This window comes from Camelus bactrianus, chromosome 13 (genome assembly GCF_048773025.1).
Source record: "Camelus bactrianus isolate YW-2024 breed Bactrian camel chromosome 13, ASM4877302v1, whole genome shotgun sequence".
Lineage (NCBI taxonomy): Eukaryota > Metazoa > Chordata > Mammalia > Artiodactyla > Camelidae > Camelus > Camelus bactrianus.
The window spans coordinates 45,897,767-45,913,095 of record NC_133551.1 but is presented as its reverse complement, the minus strand read 5'-3'; the positions used below and the strand labels follow the sequence as shown (position 1 = coordinate 45,913,095).

At 52.3% G+C, this 15,329-nt stretch overlaps 1 protein-coding gene across 3 annotated transcripts; it reads right to left on the bottom strand.

Annotated features, from left to right (window-relative positions):
• Positions 1-658: 658 nt before the first annotated feature.
• MOB3C (MOB kinase activator 3C) lies at positions 659-9,250 on the bottom strand. 3 transcript variants are annotated; one of them, XM_010950987.3, is made up of 4 exons: positions 8,800-9,244; positions 5,240-5,708; positions 2,896-3,098; positions 659-2,573 (listed from the first exon to the last, which is right to left on the bottom strand). In XM_010950987.3, exons 2-4 carry the CDS (start codon positions 5,655-5,657, stop codon positions 2,544-2,546), a joined length of 651 nt encoding a protein of 216 aa, XP_010949289.1. In that variant the 5' UTR covers positions 5,658-5,708; positions 8,800-9,244; the 3' UTR covers positions 659-2,543. The 3 variants fall into 3 exon arrangements, with proteins under 3 accessions (XP_010949289.1, XP_010949282.1, XP_010949274.1); XM_010950980.3 differs by having other exon boundaries at positions 9,062-9,244; XM_010950972.3 differs by lacking the exon at positions 659-2,573 and adding an exon at positions 3,812-3,894 and having other exon boundaries at positions 2,909-3,098; positions 9,062-9,250.
• Between the last annotated feature and the right edge of the window lie 6,079 nt (positions 9,251-15,329).

Sequence of the window (15,329 nt, the reverse complement as noted above, 5' to 3'; positions counted from 1 at the left end):
AGCTAGAGGGTAAGGGGCAGTGGAATGACAGCAAGACCTGAGCTCGGAGCCACCAGCTTCTCCTGGGGAATGAGCTCAGGAGACAGCCCCATGTCCTGCCACCCCAACTTGGAGCTCTAGCCAGCACCCAACAAATGGCCTACTTTTGAGAAGGGCTTCCTCTGCTATGATTAGGGTTAGGACTCTTATTTCTGCCCTGGACTTTAACCCATTAGCCTCAATAAAGCACCCAGATTAAGGGGGTGGGGTGAGAATAGCTAGTGCCAGGTGACCTGAGCTAGAACAAGGAAAGACTCTCCCAAGAGACTGATTTCCCCACTCAGCACCAGCCCTCCCCACTCCGAGGGTCCTAGCCTAGCCCAGGAATTCTGGGTCTTGAGTTCTTAGAGCCCTGGGAAAACCTTGGTGTCTCCACCCTGTAGAGCTGGGCCAGACATGACCACACCAGCCAGCCCCTCCACATGGCCCAGGATCTCAAGACAAAAGCCTCCCTGCCCCACTTTGGCCCAGTTCCTTCCACAGCCTGCCTAAGACACATGTGGCACCCAGACCACAGATTCCCACCAGGGCTTTTAGTTTGCCTCCTTTATTTTACCAAAAATAACAACAATAAAATTTCCCTCTGTTTCACAAAAATAGATTCCCCCCACCCCCACCCCCCATCCCACCCACCTCAATGGTCGGCACTGGCCATAGTCTAGAATCCATTTTCCAATCCGCAGTCCTCCTTGGGGGAAGCTATGACCCCCCTTCATGTCAGAGCTTCTGGCAAAGCTGTCAGGCCAGTGTTTCTTCTGGGAGCTTCTCTGGAGGCAGCTGTCCCAGGTCCAGCTGGCTGGCCCCAGGAGCCCCATCTGCTTCCCCAGAGAGCTGGCAGCTGCTGGGCCATGGAGAGGGGCATGATTTTGGAAGCTTGGCTCAGCAGACAACCCCAGCAGACCTGAGGGGGTGGTGGGCACTCTGGCATGAAGCTAGAAATCCTTGTTGAAAGCAGGAACAGCTGTATCCGGGAGAAGGGCAGTCAACCCCTCTGTCCACGTGCCTCTCATCTCCCTGTGCAGTAATCCACAGGCTGCGGGTGGGAGTCAGAACCCCTTGGTTTCTACTCCACCTCCACAAAAGCCTTGCTGGGAGGCGCTGAACAGTCTCTCTTCCCTCTCCTCCTAGCTTCACTTTCCTTCTAGGCACATGAATGATTCTGTGAGTGAGACTGGATGATCCTCAGGTCCCTTCTGGCTCTCCATCCTGATCTCCCAGCATGGAGCCTCTGGGAGGGGAGAGCCCTGTCCCTGCCTCAGTTTCCCCACCTATGGGTCTGGGCACAGGGCTGGGCATGGAGGCGCTGAGTAATGGAGCCCTGAATCAACATTCCAGTTTCTCTGCGGATAGATCTTCTCTGAGATCCAACCAGCTGGAATGTCTTAGGGATGGTTGGGAGGGAGGCAGGTAGTTGCAGGACAGGGGCTCTCTAAGCCTGGAAGAGTCCATTCAGTAGCTATGTGGTCCTCAATGCCCCAGATGGGAGACAAGGCTCCAGAGTTTCCCAATGCAAGTTCACTAGCTCCATGGGTTGGAGGATTATCTTGTGCTGGGCTTCAGATTCTCGCAACTACATCTGGAGATTAAGGGAGCTAGACTGGAGTATATGATTACTGATTTAAGGACTGGGGACCTTTGTGGACATGAGAGATCACCCCCAATACCCAGGAGACTGTCTTTAACCAGGCCTTCCTGGAGGCAGACGGATGAGTGAAATGACAGTTCATGGGCATCTCTGGCTGAGCAAATCAGAACCTGTGCCTGAGATGGGCCAGGGCTTAAGGTACTCAGGGCAGAGTCCCCCTTCCTACCTCCCCCTACTCCCCAGAACTCATGCTGATGGAAGACGGTAGCCTGGAAGGTTCAAACATGGAGCTACATCTACAACCACATTCTGTGCACTTACACTCATGGTCAGACACACCAAATGGGGACACTGACTTGTCATCACTCCTACAGTGGTCATGATCTGATGGCCCTAATCCCTACTTCCTTCCATCTATCAACTTACCTAATATTTATGGAGGGCCTAGTATGTGCCAGGAAGGGTCTAAGGCAGCTAGCTCTCACAGACACACCCCATGGTCAAAATCACACGCATAGCCACAGATACACACACATCATCTGTGTCCACTCACACACAGGTGGCTCACACTCTTGTACCTTTCTGGCCACCACCTCAGCCACATCCACATTCCCCAAACAGGCTTGGGAACCACCGTGGAAGGGTCAAGTATCAGAGCAGAAACCCTCTAGACTTCACGCCAGGGGTTTAGCTCCTTCTTTCCTCCTGTCTGCCCACCTTTACACTCTCCCCTTCCCCACTCACAAGCAGTCAGGGGGACGTGTGGGCAGACTCCTGAGAACCAGAAGTCCAGGGGCTTTGGGTCTGTGGAAGGGTCCCACGCCTTCAGGTTCCTCTGCTACCAGACTCCTGAGGGTCTCCTCCCCTGGCCACTCTGTTCAGATGGTCCATCTCATGGGCAACAAGTCCAGGCCTGGGCTCAGTGACAGATCCGCTCTGTCATCTCCCTCTGCAGAAACACAAGGTTGGGATGGGTCAGTCAGAGCTCAACCTTCCAGGCAGCCCCTTCCCAAACCACAGGACATGGCTATTCTTCTGCCTGAGTTTGGTCCCTTCCTGTCCCCTACCTGAACTCCAGGTTGCAGATCTGGGTTTGTAAACTGACACTTGGATGAATATGCTATTCAAGTATAGAATCCATTGTTAAATGGATTGCAGCTCCCTAATATATCCTCTTGGGTACTGGATTTTCTTAAAGCACGTAGCCTTTGGATCTGAAAAGTCACAGAGGCTAGCCCTGCTCGGGAAGGGCAGTAGGGGCTTGGCCTCACCAGTGGTTCCAGCTCCCGCTGGTCCACCAGGCTGAACTCGCGGATGAAGTAGTAGAAGTGCTTGTAGCAGGTGTTGACATGTGCCTCGGCCCCCATGCTGAGGATGCTGTCGAAGTGGTGGATGTAGACGTGTACAAAGACGCGGAAGAGGCGGGTCAGGATCTTGGTGCAGACCTGCTGGAAGTTCTTGGGGAAGGGAACTCCTAGGGGGTGGGATGGGCAGAAGTGGGGCATCAGCATCCTGGTGGTGAAATTCTGCCCAACCCTGGCCTCCCACACACAGGCAGCCTGTACCCAGGATGGCCTCTTCCCTAGTACTTTCCCCGAGATCGTAGTTCGCTTTCTCCCATACTTCCCTTTTTAATAAAGCACAAATCTCACTGTGTCTCTCCTCTACTGAAATACAAATCCTCTTCCAGATTTTCCCACCACCCTGGACAGGACTCTGCAAACTTGTTGTTTCATAGACTATAATGGAAGTTATACCAAAACTCTCCCCAGGAATATGTGCATCTGCAGGTGCTCTCATACCACACCCTTGGATGCAATTCCAAGGGGAGTTTGTCAACCTCTGGGGTCCATTTTAAAAATATGGGCCTTCAAGACTGAATCCTAACTTCCCATCATGGCACCTGTTCAAGGCCTTTCAGGACCTAATTCTGACCTCCCTCTCCAGCCCCGCCTGACTCCTTCCCCTTCGCAACATTCACACAGTAGGCTCCAGACCCTAATCTTGAGAATTACTAACTCTTCAAGAACTAGTTCATATGAAAACGTATATATGTATGTATATGCATGACTGGGACATTGTGCTGTACACCAAAAACTGACACATTGTAACTGATGATACTTCAATAAAAAAAAAAAAAAAACTAGTTCAGGTATCTCTGTCCTTCAAAGAGTCAGTAACACTTACAAGAACGTTCCATCTGTGAGCCAGGCCCTGTGCTGGGTCCCTTGCACCTTTGGCCTGGTGTGGTAACGGGTAGGACAGCCAGTCTAGATATGATAAAATGGAGGTGCATAAAGGCAGAACCACTTGTCCAAGGCCACATAACTATTAATTAGTGCAGACTGGAGGCAGGATTCAAACCCTCTTTGCATCACACTGCAGCACCCCTCAGAGATAAATACCACATATCCTGCCAGAGAGAAGGTCCAGGACCTGTGAAAAAGGCACAATTTCTGCATAGTCCTCCACGCTCACGGTGGAGATCTTGGTGGCTACACCCTCTTCTCTGCTGTGGCAGAGCCAACCAGGATTAAGACACAGACACCTGGGACCTCACCAGCTTGGGGGTTAAGTCTAGAAGGGAACAAGAACCCAGATCAGGCCCACATTGGCTTGCACGCTTGCACACTTCTCCTTCCTCACTGCTCTTGGGTGGGGCTGAGACCTGTCTCCTGGTGAGCCCTTCCAGGCCCAGCTGGGGTCCCTGAGACTTGTCCTGCCCATTTAGACTTGGGGCTACGGGCCCCAAGAGACCTGAGCTGCGGTTCTGAGTCCCTCCTGATTCAGTGTACCGTCCCTCTCTTGGCCTCAGTTTCCTCCCATGTGAAATGAAGATACCCATGTTGGGCATGAGAGTGCAGGAAATGTACCAGCTGGGGAGGGGTGTGGGCAAAGAATTGTGACTCAAAGCCCTCAGCATTCAGACTTCTCTTCTTTGGGCCTGACCACCCTGCCCCACCCATCTCTGATTCCCATAGTCTTAATACAGAGGAACAGAAGGCCAGGTGGGTGAGGCTGCTGTGATGAATAGCCTGCTCAGCTCAGCACCTGAGCTGACATCCCTTCTCACTGCCCTTGGGTGGGGAAGCAGGGCCAGGGTGACATCACTCACCTCCCTTCCACACCTGCCCAGGCTGCCCAGCTGAGGTAAGAAAAGGCCCATGGCTTGTGCCTGACAAGGGAAAATTCTGCCTTCTGGGCCGCTTGAGGTAGAAATACCATCCAGCCCCCCAATCCTTACCCCCTTCCCTTTCCTGGGGCGAGGAGTCAGAGGGGACTCCCAGGAGACTGCAAGTCAGATCAGCCCAAGGAGGGTGATCTGCTAGCAGCACCTTGATGCACTCGTTCTATAAGGTTCTGAGAATCAGAACCCTGCTCTTGCCAGAGTGGTCTCTAGAGGGACATTCAAGCTTCAGACAAAAAGAGGTCCCAAACTGGGATTCAGGCAGTGCTTGCTCAAGATGCCTGATTTTGAGCACTTAATCCCTCTGAGCCTCCGTTTCCTCTTCTACAACACTCCTGTATCATACCAAACGCCTCACCGGTGCAATGGGCTCAGCTGGCCCCCTCCCTCAGCGGCCAGGCCCGCCCTGCCCGCCAGGCGGCACTCACCCACGCGGGTGGGAAAGACCTCCTCGTCGTTGATGAGGCCCTCAATCCAGTCCATGAGCAACGCCATGTAGCGTGGCGCCGAGAGCTTGGCCGGCCGCCGGTACTGGCGCTCGTCCTGCCAGCGGTACTCGTAGCGGGGCCCTCCGGCCATGACCGGGCAGCTGCTCTCGCTGCAGCGCTCGGCCATGGTGCCGTAGATGAGGTTGATGCGGTTGAAGAAGTCCACCACATGCACGGCGATCCAGTCATCAATGTTCTCGCCCGGCGGCAGCCTGACCACACTGCGCAGGTCCAGGCCCGACTTGAGCGAAGCCTGCGCCTTCTTGTACAGCTCAAAGCGCTGTGTGCCCGGCTCGAAGCGCTTCCGCGGCCTGAACGTCTTGTCCTTGGCGAACACCTGCTTCAGGCATAGCGCCATGGCCAGCCAGGGTTCAGCGCCAGATGTCTGGGGGCAGGACCTGCAGATGCCCTGCCAGGGCCAAGGGCATGGGGGAGCACAGTGGTCAGCTCCTTACCAAGTAGCCTCACTTCCCAGCACATCTTTTCCCTCTCACCTGTCAGCTTTTGGCCAACCTCTGCAGCCTCCGCCTGGAAGCTAAATCCTCCTCACCCTCTGCCCAGTGCCTGGCCCCATTTCCAGGCTGCCATAGCTCCCCCTGCCGAGCTCCAGAGCCCTTCCATCTTGTTTTGTTTCCTTTCCACTTTCATTGTGTCTCAGAGAGGGCTGGGCCTGGGCTCCAAGCAAGTGCTCCTCAGACATGCTGTGGACCATTAAGGGAGGGGGCAGAGACTTCCTGTAGGCCTGCCAGGAGGCTAGGGTCTGGACGAGGTGACCTCTGGGGGGAGTCCCATGGGCCAGCTGGTGCAGCGTGGGAGAGCCTGGCTGCATTGTGCTGGGGGAAGGGAAGGGCCCCCCTGCCTGTGGCTTCCTCTGGGATATCCCGTAGTCCATCCGGCCACAGGGGATTCCCAGGGAGCAGGAGGGACTTTTCTACCAAAAATGTCCTTTCCTTGTATTACTCTGAAAAGGGAAAGAGCCCTCATATGGTCAGCTGGGTGACCTCTGAGTGTGGCTACAGGCGCTGGAGGAGAGGGAGAGGATGGCAGGTCTAGAACGGCACCACTTCCTCCAGCAATGACTAGAGATCCTGCCTTCCAAGCCAGCCTCCTCCAGCCTAAAACCCAAACCCAAACACCAAACCTGAACAAGCTACTGGCCCCTCCCAATGCACCTGATATTCAGTAGATATTCTTAGAACACCTCTATGTGCCTGGCACTGGGAGATGGGAAAATGCAGTCACATCACCCAGCTGGGCCCATCCAGAATTCAGAAGAATTTGCTTTGCCTCTCATAACTGAAGGATCTCAGATTCAGAACAGACTTTGGGGACAGTGATAAGAGCCCCAGGCTTAGAGGCAGGAGACCTGGGTTCTAGTCTCATCCATGGCCGCTGGGTGACCCCTGGAGCAGGCATGGATTTGGCCCATGCAACTTCCTGGGTCACTTATAGGCCAAGTTTTTGGGACTTCCAGGGTAGTCATCTAATTCCCCCTGTGAGTATGTGAGCTCTTGGGAAATACAGACCCAGGTACCCACTGGAATTTAGCCAAGTACTGCCCCTGACCCCAGACTGAGCACTGAGCTTTGGCTCTAGGGTGAACTCTGACACGGTCATGACCCTGGTCCATTTGAGCCCTGGACTCTAACCCTTACTGAGACTTAAATACAGACACAAAGCCTGGCCTTGACCTCAGAGCTGACACTGGGGTATTTTCCTTTCTCACATCTCTAGTAACACTGGGACAGGTTTGGGGAATGGAGGGTGGGAACAAGGTGACAACTGGGTGTTGTAACCAAAGGCACAGCACATGTGGATAGTCATGTCAGACAACAAGTCAAGCTAGTGGAGGAGAAGTCTGGAACAAGGGTTCTTCCTTGTACATATAACATGCAGGCCAGGAGGGTGAAGTTAAGCAAAATGAGAGAAGTTTGGAGAGTAGAGGCAGGCCTCCCAGCAGGACCTTGTCCTCCTGAGAAAAAAACCTCAAAGATATGGCGGGTCACCTCATACATCCCCAGCCCCTCGACTTCTTGTCCAAACAAGTCCCCAGTGTGAGACCTGAGCTTCCTGATCCAAGAGAAGAGTTCCACACTTCACTTGCCTCCTGCATGCTAAACTCTGCTTGGGGCAGGTGCTTCCGGAATCACTGACACTGCAATTCTGTAGGGTCCCTGGGATCTCTACCTTTGCACAGACCCCCTTACCAACAGCTACCAGCAGACCCTCACCCTGGTATTCAACACCTCACCCTAGCTTTCCTGCTCCACTTCCCTAAACCTACCACCCTGGCCTTCTTCCTGACCCCCTAAACACGCCCCTCATTCTCTTGCCCCTGTGTATTTTCTTACACCGGCCCTTGGCCTGACTACACATGATCAGGTTGAATGCTACCTCCTCCCACAGCCCTCTCTACTGAACCCAGACCTCTTTGTCCTTGGGTGGAGGCTGCTCTTTGGCCACTGCTGTCCCCCACCTGCCCCACCCCCCAGCCTAGGTCAGGGTCTGGCACATAGTCAATGCTCAGGCTTTAAGGAAAGCTCTGAATCAAGAATCGTAGGATTGAAACAACTCTGAGAAATCAACTGGCCCAACCCATTTCTTTTACAGATGGGGAAACTGAGGCTCAGTAAGGAGACTTCAGGAGCCTGTGTTCACGTAGCAAGTCATAGGCAGGGGATCTCCAGTGGCAGAACTGGACACTGGGATAAGGAGGGGCGTGACAACGAGTAAAGGACCATTTTCCTGCCCTGGCTGATTGCTGGTCTGGTGGAGATAAGGGGAAAAAGGGAAATGGAGGGAAAGAGGAAGCATCTTCCCACCAACTAGATGGACCTAAATCCTGTTCCCTCTGCACACTGAGCCTCCCCCTCACCCCACAGCAACTTGCCTGTCCTGACCAGTGAGCCAGAGTCCCACCTTCTTGCTGTAGAATTTCAAGGCTTGGGTCCTTCCCCAGGAAAATGAAAGCTTGGGGTGGGGGACAGATAGGTGCTCTTCTATCCATGCCACTCGTGTCTTCACTTCCCACTCCCATGCTCTGAGTTTCTATCTCTCACAGTATTTCAGTCCCCTCCCTGAACCATGGCCATTCCCTCTCTTAGCTCCTGTTTCCATCTGGGTGTCCTTTTATTCCTGAAGTGGCCATTGATGGCTGGCCCCCAGGGTGGGCATCTGGATTTCCCAAATGAAGACCAGAGTGGCCCTGCCTGCCTCTGACCCTCAGCCCCCTGCCAGGGTCACACCTGCCACTCCCCTAAGCCTGGCCCAGGACCTCAGCCAGGGACTGGCCCCAGTTTGAACGGAGAATCCAGCCTAGAGTTGTGCGATGTGTGTGCGTGGTGGGATGGGTGGGGTGGGCGGGACGGCTGAGGGCAGAGAACCAAGAGAAAAGTAGAGGCGAGGACTCTCAGCTTTTCCCAGCGGTGCTCAGCCACCCACGCCGACCCCTCGGCCTCCCCCTGGGTCCCCGATGCCCCTCTCTTCCCAGCCCAACTTACAGGATAGACCGGTCGTAGGACCCAGAGGAGCGGCCTGAAATTTCCGCCTCCGAAGACACGCCCTCCTCAACCAAAGCGCCCCCAACCCATCCCCGACTTTCTAGCTCCTAGTCCCGGACCCCAGACCAAAGAGTGTGGCCAGCCTGCCTCCGGGCGCAGGTCGCCCCCGGACGGTGCCACGCCAGGACAGCTGACGAAATGAAAGTGGAAGCGAGCCTGGGCCGTGAGCGCAGGGGCCGCGGGGGCCGCGGCGCTCACTCACGGGGTCCGCCGGGTGGGTCAGCGCGAGTCCTCGTCTGGCCGCAGGTCACATCCCCATCGCGTGGTCGCCTCCTTCTACCGGCCCTCTCGCCCGTCAGCCTGCCTGCCCTGCTGGGCCCTCGGTCGCCCTCCCGCCCCTAAGGCGACGCCGACTCCGCCCCGGCCCTCCCGGCCCAGCCACGCTGCAGCCACGGGGCGGGGAAAGGGGCGGGGGAAAGGGGCGTGGAAAGGGGACCCCCCTCCCAATACCCCCGCCTTTCCGGAAAGTCCATACAGTGCTCCCAGCTTCCGCCGGCAAAGGAACTAACTGAGCAGCTGGCCTTCTCAGGAGGCAGCCTCAGTTTCCTCGACTGTAAAATGGGGACAAGCCCTGCTTCTGTCTGGAGCCGAAACAAAGGAGGTGCTAGATAATGGTAGTTTCCTTGCCCTCCTAGAATCATCTGTGTCTCACTTGTCCCTGAGCGCAGTAAGGATCAGATCTGGCCTGTCCACTCCCATACCCTCAGCTCCTGGCATAATGCCTGGCATATAGCAGGCATGGCAATACCCATTGCTGAGTGAGTGAATGAATGCATGTATGCATCAGAAATCTTGAGCTGAGCCCTTCACCCCAGCACTGAAAAGATTGGCCCCAAAGGACTGTTCTGCTCAAATAGCAGACTTTCACCTCCCTGACCAGGGCTGGGGGCTTGGCTTAGGCCAGGCAGATTCTCCTCACTCTGTCCGAAGCCACCCCATTTCCCCCCACCAGACCTTTTTTCCAGCTGTTCCCAGTTTGGAAAAACTTCTTTTCTTCCAACCAAATCCAAACACTTCAAGACCTGATCTGCTTTCCCTACTTTTCTACTTGGGTCCCTCTCTGAGGGCAGGCAGATTCTCGCAGCAATGCACACGGTGGGCCCAAGCCCAGGGATCAGTTGGCTGCTCTGTCCTGGGATGAGAGGAAAGACTGGAGGGAGGCCTTCTCGGGTAGGAGGACTGAAGCAGACAGATGGGCTGCAGAAGTCACCCGGGAGGGTATGGGAGGTGAGCAGGCCGGGTAGGGGAGAGCTGGAGGCAGGAGACAGGAGTTTATGTGGCTCAGATGCCCCGCTGGGCTCCCCTCATGTCTGGATCTTCTCTTACTGGATGATGTGAGACTACACTGGGTCCTTAAAACTCCCAGTCCACAAAACTGAGGATTCATTCTTTTGTTGAACACCTGTTTTTGCCCTAGTCTAAAGCTCTCTCTTTTTTGATGTCTGAGTCTTAACTCTGCCCTAAATCCTCTATAAGCAAATATTTGCATGCTCTAGTGTATGCAGAAGGAATTCAAATCTTGTCCTTCTAGATATTTGTTTGATATCCTGATCAATATCCTTTATTGAGCATGACTGTGCACTGAGAGCAGGGGTCAGGTGATGGAGCTGACCCAGTCGCTGACCTCAGGTGCTGACAGGTCAGTGGGGGAGGGACAACACACAGAGATGACACAAGGTCAGAGCTCAGTCATCCGGATGTAAGAACACGGTTATGGGCTGACAGTGAGCACTTTGTAAGAGTGGGGTTATCTGCAGGAGACACATGGAATACCCAAAGTGGGCACTTTGAGAAGAGTTTAAAGAAGGCAGTATTTAGAGGAGCAGTTGGGGTGTAGGGAAACCACAGGGATAGTGCATCACCAAAGGAATAGCAGCCCTTTGCCGTCTGGCCTAGGCTGGAGGGGTGCTAGGAGGCAAGGGTCAAAGTGGGAGCTTTGAAAATGGCACTCCTGACCAGAGCTGTAGCCTAAGCTCCTGGAGGGGCATACCCAGCCCACAGCAATCATACCGCGACGGGGCAGGGGTAAAAAGAGGCCTCAATCCCTCCCTCTGATTTCTGGCCAGGTTTTCCCATTGGCCAAATCCTACTGGATGGAAGCTAAGGACAAGGGAGCTTGATGCAGCTCTGGGGCCTAGAGCTGGAGGAGGAGGCAAGAGGGTGTATCTGAAGGGCAATGGAAGATACTCGGCACGAGGGCCCAGGGACTTTGACTTCACAAAGGAAATAGAAACTGCTCGTGCTTTCCTTATCATTCAGTTCTAAATATTTCATAAGTTCACTGTCATTTCCTCTTTAACTCGTGGATGATTTAGAAGTGTGCTCTTTAGTTTCTCAACGTATGGGAGGTTTATATTTTTCTTGTTGACTTCTAATTATATTTCATTGTGGTCACAGATCATGGTCTGTAAGATTCTTTGGAATGTGATGTGTCTCCCTCTGTGGCTTTGTACATGGTCATTTGCTGTCCCTCTGAGCTGGGTTTTATAAGACAGGCAGGAATTTGCTTGGTGAAGAGTGAAGAGTGAAAAGCACAGAATCTTACACTGTGGGAACTATAGATGGTCCATTTTGAAGGAACTTAAGAAATTCCTAGCTCATCCACAGGGCCCCCAGGTGTCTGCCTCAATACAAGCCGACAGGCTGGCATGTGGGATGGGAGGCAGGTGGAAGGGGTGGGAGAAGCCAGAGATAGCCCAGATCCCTCAGACACCTGTACCCCCTTCCTGTGGCTTTCAGTCTGGGCTAGAGAGACGGTGTTCTTCCAGGAGGCTCTGCTGAGGCTGAGAAGACCCAGAACTTGGAGAACAAGGTCCTGGCTTTACCATGTATTTGCTATGTGACCTTGGGTTAGTCCTGCCCTCTCTGATGGCATGCTGTGACACCACAGCCCTGTATATCTACATGGGTCAGGCACTGTTCCCTGAAACTATTTCCTGAATATGTTCAGTGCTCACATAAGGCCCTGTCTCTGAAGCTTGGCAGGAGTTATTGAGGACCTAGTTGGGGATGTGTACCCTGCTTCACTGCACAGGCCAGGCTCCTTGATGGGAAAGCCAAATGGCAATACAGTGCTGTCTAGACCTGGGCTCCCGCCCTGCTGTGTGTCTCTGGGAAAGCCTCTGCCCCTCTCTGCCTCAAGTTTCTCCATCTGGACCACAAAAGCATCTTCCAGCCATGTTATTCCAAGTGCCTTATCAGGACCAGCTTCCTGCTCCTGCCTCTGTGGGTCTGTCTGTACTCAGTGACTCCACTGATACAGAGTGACCTCTCCCTGGGGACTCCCCAGCCCCTCCCATGCCAGGAAAGGCCTCCCATTCCCACAATCCTCCCAGAATGAGCTGCAGTACCCCCAGCTCACCCCACCAAGCATCTGCTTGCTCCTGTAGCCCTGTGTGGCCCACCTTCTCATTCTGCTAAGAAATGGTTTCTATTTCAGCTTCTTCCCTTCCCTACCCAGAGGCAGGGCCCATCTTGGGCATTCCATCCTGGCACATTGAGGAAGAAGCAACGAGCACCCTCATGGCAGTAAGAGGAATTGAGGTTGGACTTCATTTAGCTTGAAGAAGACAGGGTTGAAGGGAATGTGATCGGGAAGACAAGGTTGAGAAGCATGTACATTAAAATTCTGGGTGACCTCTCTGAATCTATTTCCCCTTCTGGAATATAGGAACAACAACAACAACAATAATAATATCCACCTCCTGAAAGAGTTGTGGGGATCAGAGGTGACAGTCCCCGTAAACAGTAGGCTTCTAGGGTGCTGCTTTCAAGTACCCTGCAGGCTTTTGTGTAGACGAGGGATTATATTTGTTTCTGTGGCCCTGGAGGGCAAGGGACAGGGACCCAGGACAACATGGGGAGACACTTGGCACATCAGAACCCTCTGACCCTGTAGCCTGGGTGGTACACTCACTTCTCTGGAGGGAAGTGTGCAAGCAAAGTGGCGCAGCCCCCTGTGCTGCGGGCTTCAGGGGAGTTTTAATCCCTTTGAAGAGCAGGAGGGCCCTCTTGACCCCAAGAACCTCAACTCCGAAGTCCTCCTCCCTCCCGTTCCTTATCCACCCCTTGAGTTGGAGGCATTGGCCTCACCTCTCCGGATTTCAGGTCCTCCATCTTGGGAAGGAGACCCCTAGAGGCTGTGGTGGAGGTCTGGGATGCATAAGGGCCCTGGGACAATTCCACAGCCCTGCTGGCCTGACCTCGACATGGTCCGCTCCCCCACAAGCACATCCTGCAACCACTTGGGTTAGTTCCCAGCTCATCAATGTCCCAGGCTCAGCCTTCTGCGGAACCCACCATGAGGCCTGCAAGAGAAGTTCTGTCCAACCCTACCCCTTCCTCTGCCACTGTGGTGCCTGCCTCACATTCAGCCTCTGGCCGCCTGCCTTGAGCACCATCCCCGCTCAAAGCCCCTCTCCTACACGAGAGCTTCCTCAGACTACCCTAGTCCCCATGGCGCTCTCCTCCTTCCTCCACAGCATCCTTTCTCCAAATGTGTTCAGTTACACCTACCTCAGAGGTGCCAGTGGGGATGAGGGTTCCTTACAGAGAACCATCTGATTCTGACTAGGCCTAGAATTCTAACTGTCAGTTACAGGAAGGACTGGGAATAGAGCAACAGGTGAAATGACACTATGGGGATGAAATCATCAAAGTCTAGAATAAGGAAAATTCTATGGGACAGATTCTCAAATAAATAGCAAGAAAACAAGAGATGAGGGGAAACCTATTAATTAAAAGTGACTTAATATGGCATACTGCTCAGCAATAAAAACAAACCAACTAGTGATACTTGTAACAGCTTGGAAGGATTTCAAGGGCATTATGCTGAGTGAAAACATTCAATCTTAGAAGGTAACATGCTACATGATTTAATTTATACAAATTCTCAAAATGACATATTGATGGAGAACAGATCAGCAGTTTCCAGGAGTTAGAGTCGGGGTGACCATAACAATCTAGCATGAAGGACTTTCTCTGGGTGACAGTTCTGTATCCTGACTGGGGTTCCACACACCTATCTATACATGTGAAAAATTTCATAGATTTATATACAAAAGGAAAAAAAATGAAAAATGAGTACATATAAAAACTGGTGAAATTGAAATAGTCTGTGATTTTAACACACTTGTACTAATGCCAGTTTCCTGGTTTTGACAATTCTACTATGATTGTGTAAGATGTTATCACTGGAGGAAGCTGAGTGAAGGGGACACAGGGATTTTGTTGTAAAAATGGTACAAAAGACATACCCAATTGCAAGGTATGGATCTTATTTGGATACTAATTTGAACAAGCCAACTGTAAAAAGAAAAGTTATGAGGCATTTGGGAAAATGTGAATATGACTACACTTTTGATAATATTAAGGAATTACTGTTATTTATTTTAGGAATTTTTTAAAAAGTACTTGTCTTTTAGAAATATAAACAGAAGTATGTATGGATGAAACAATATGATGTCCAGGATTTGGAGGGAAAGTGGGTGGGGGTATAAATGAAACCAGATTGTCATGTGTTGAAATTTTTTAATGTGGAGTCATAGGCACTTGGGTTCATTATACTCTTGGCTCTATGTTTGAACATTTCAACAATAAAGTGTTTAAAAAAGGAATCACACTAAGGGCAGATTTCTGGGCCTCTTCTCATAGAGATTTTGTTTCAGTGTCTCTGGGGCGGTCTCACGAATCTGCCACTTAGCAAGCTCCCCAATGATGTTTATACAGAAGACTAAGGTCTGAGAACCTCTGCTGTGGACTGAATGCTTGCAACCCCCCAAATTCATATGTTGAAACCTAACCCCAATGTGATGGTATTTGGAGATGGGGCCTTTGGAAGGTAATAAGGTCATGAGGGTGGAGCCCTCATGAATGGGATTAGTGCCCATGTAAAAGAGACCCCAGAGACCTCCCTTGCCCCTTCCACCATGTGAGGACACAGTGAGATGACAGCTGTTTATGACCCAGGAAGCAGATCCTCACCAGACACTGAATCTCTGGATGTTTTCATCTTGGACATCCCAGCCAACAGCACTGTGAAGAATAAATGTCTCTTGTTTATAAGCCACCCAGTCTATGGGATTCTGTTAGAGCAGCCTGGGTGAACTAAGATAATCTCTTCCTGTCCCCTGTATTACTTACGGGGTGGGGTAAAAAGGGGGGACCTCCAAGAGGAGCTAGGGTGATATATTCTGGTAATAATAGTGGTAAATTAGTATAGTTTTAACATCTTACAGAGACAGCATGGTGGGGTAGAAACAGTACGTCTGTCTCATTCATTTGTTCATTCTTTCATTTATTCAATAAGTACTTACTGAGGGCTTATTAGGTGGCAGGCACTGTATTGGGACCAGGTATAGACCTTGTCCTTTCTTTGTGGGTGATGACAAAGCCTCAGTCCTCTGAGATCCAGGCCCATGTGTCCCACTTCATAGCTCATAAGACTGAGGCTGCAGAAGATCATTAGCAAG

Bases quoted from the DNA above. Each gene is read 5' to 3' on its own strand.
- MOB3C (XM_010950987.3), bottom strand. From the start codon at position 5,657: ATGGCGCTATGCCTGAAGCAGGTGTTCGCCAAGGACAAGACGTTCAGG. The intron at 3,099-5,239 runs GTGAGTGCCGCC...CCCACCCCCTAG, and splicing joins GGTCTTTCCCACCCGCGTGG to GAGTTCCCTTCCCCAAGAAC. The intron at 2,574-2,895 runs GTGAGGCCAAGC...GTGTTTCTGCAG, and splicing joins AGCGGGAGCTGGAACCACTG to AGGGAGATGACAGAGCGGAT.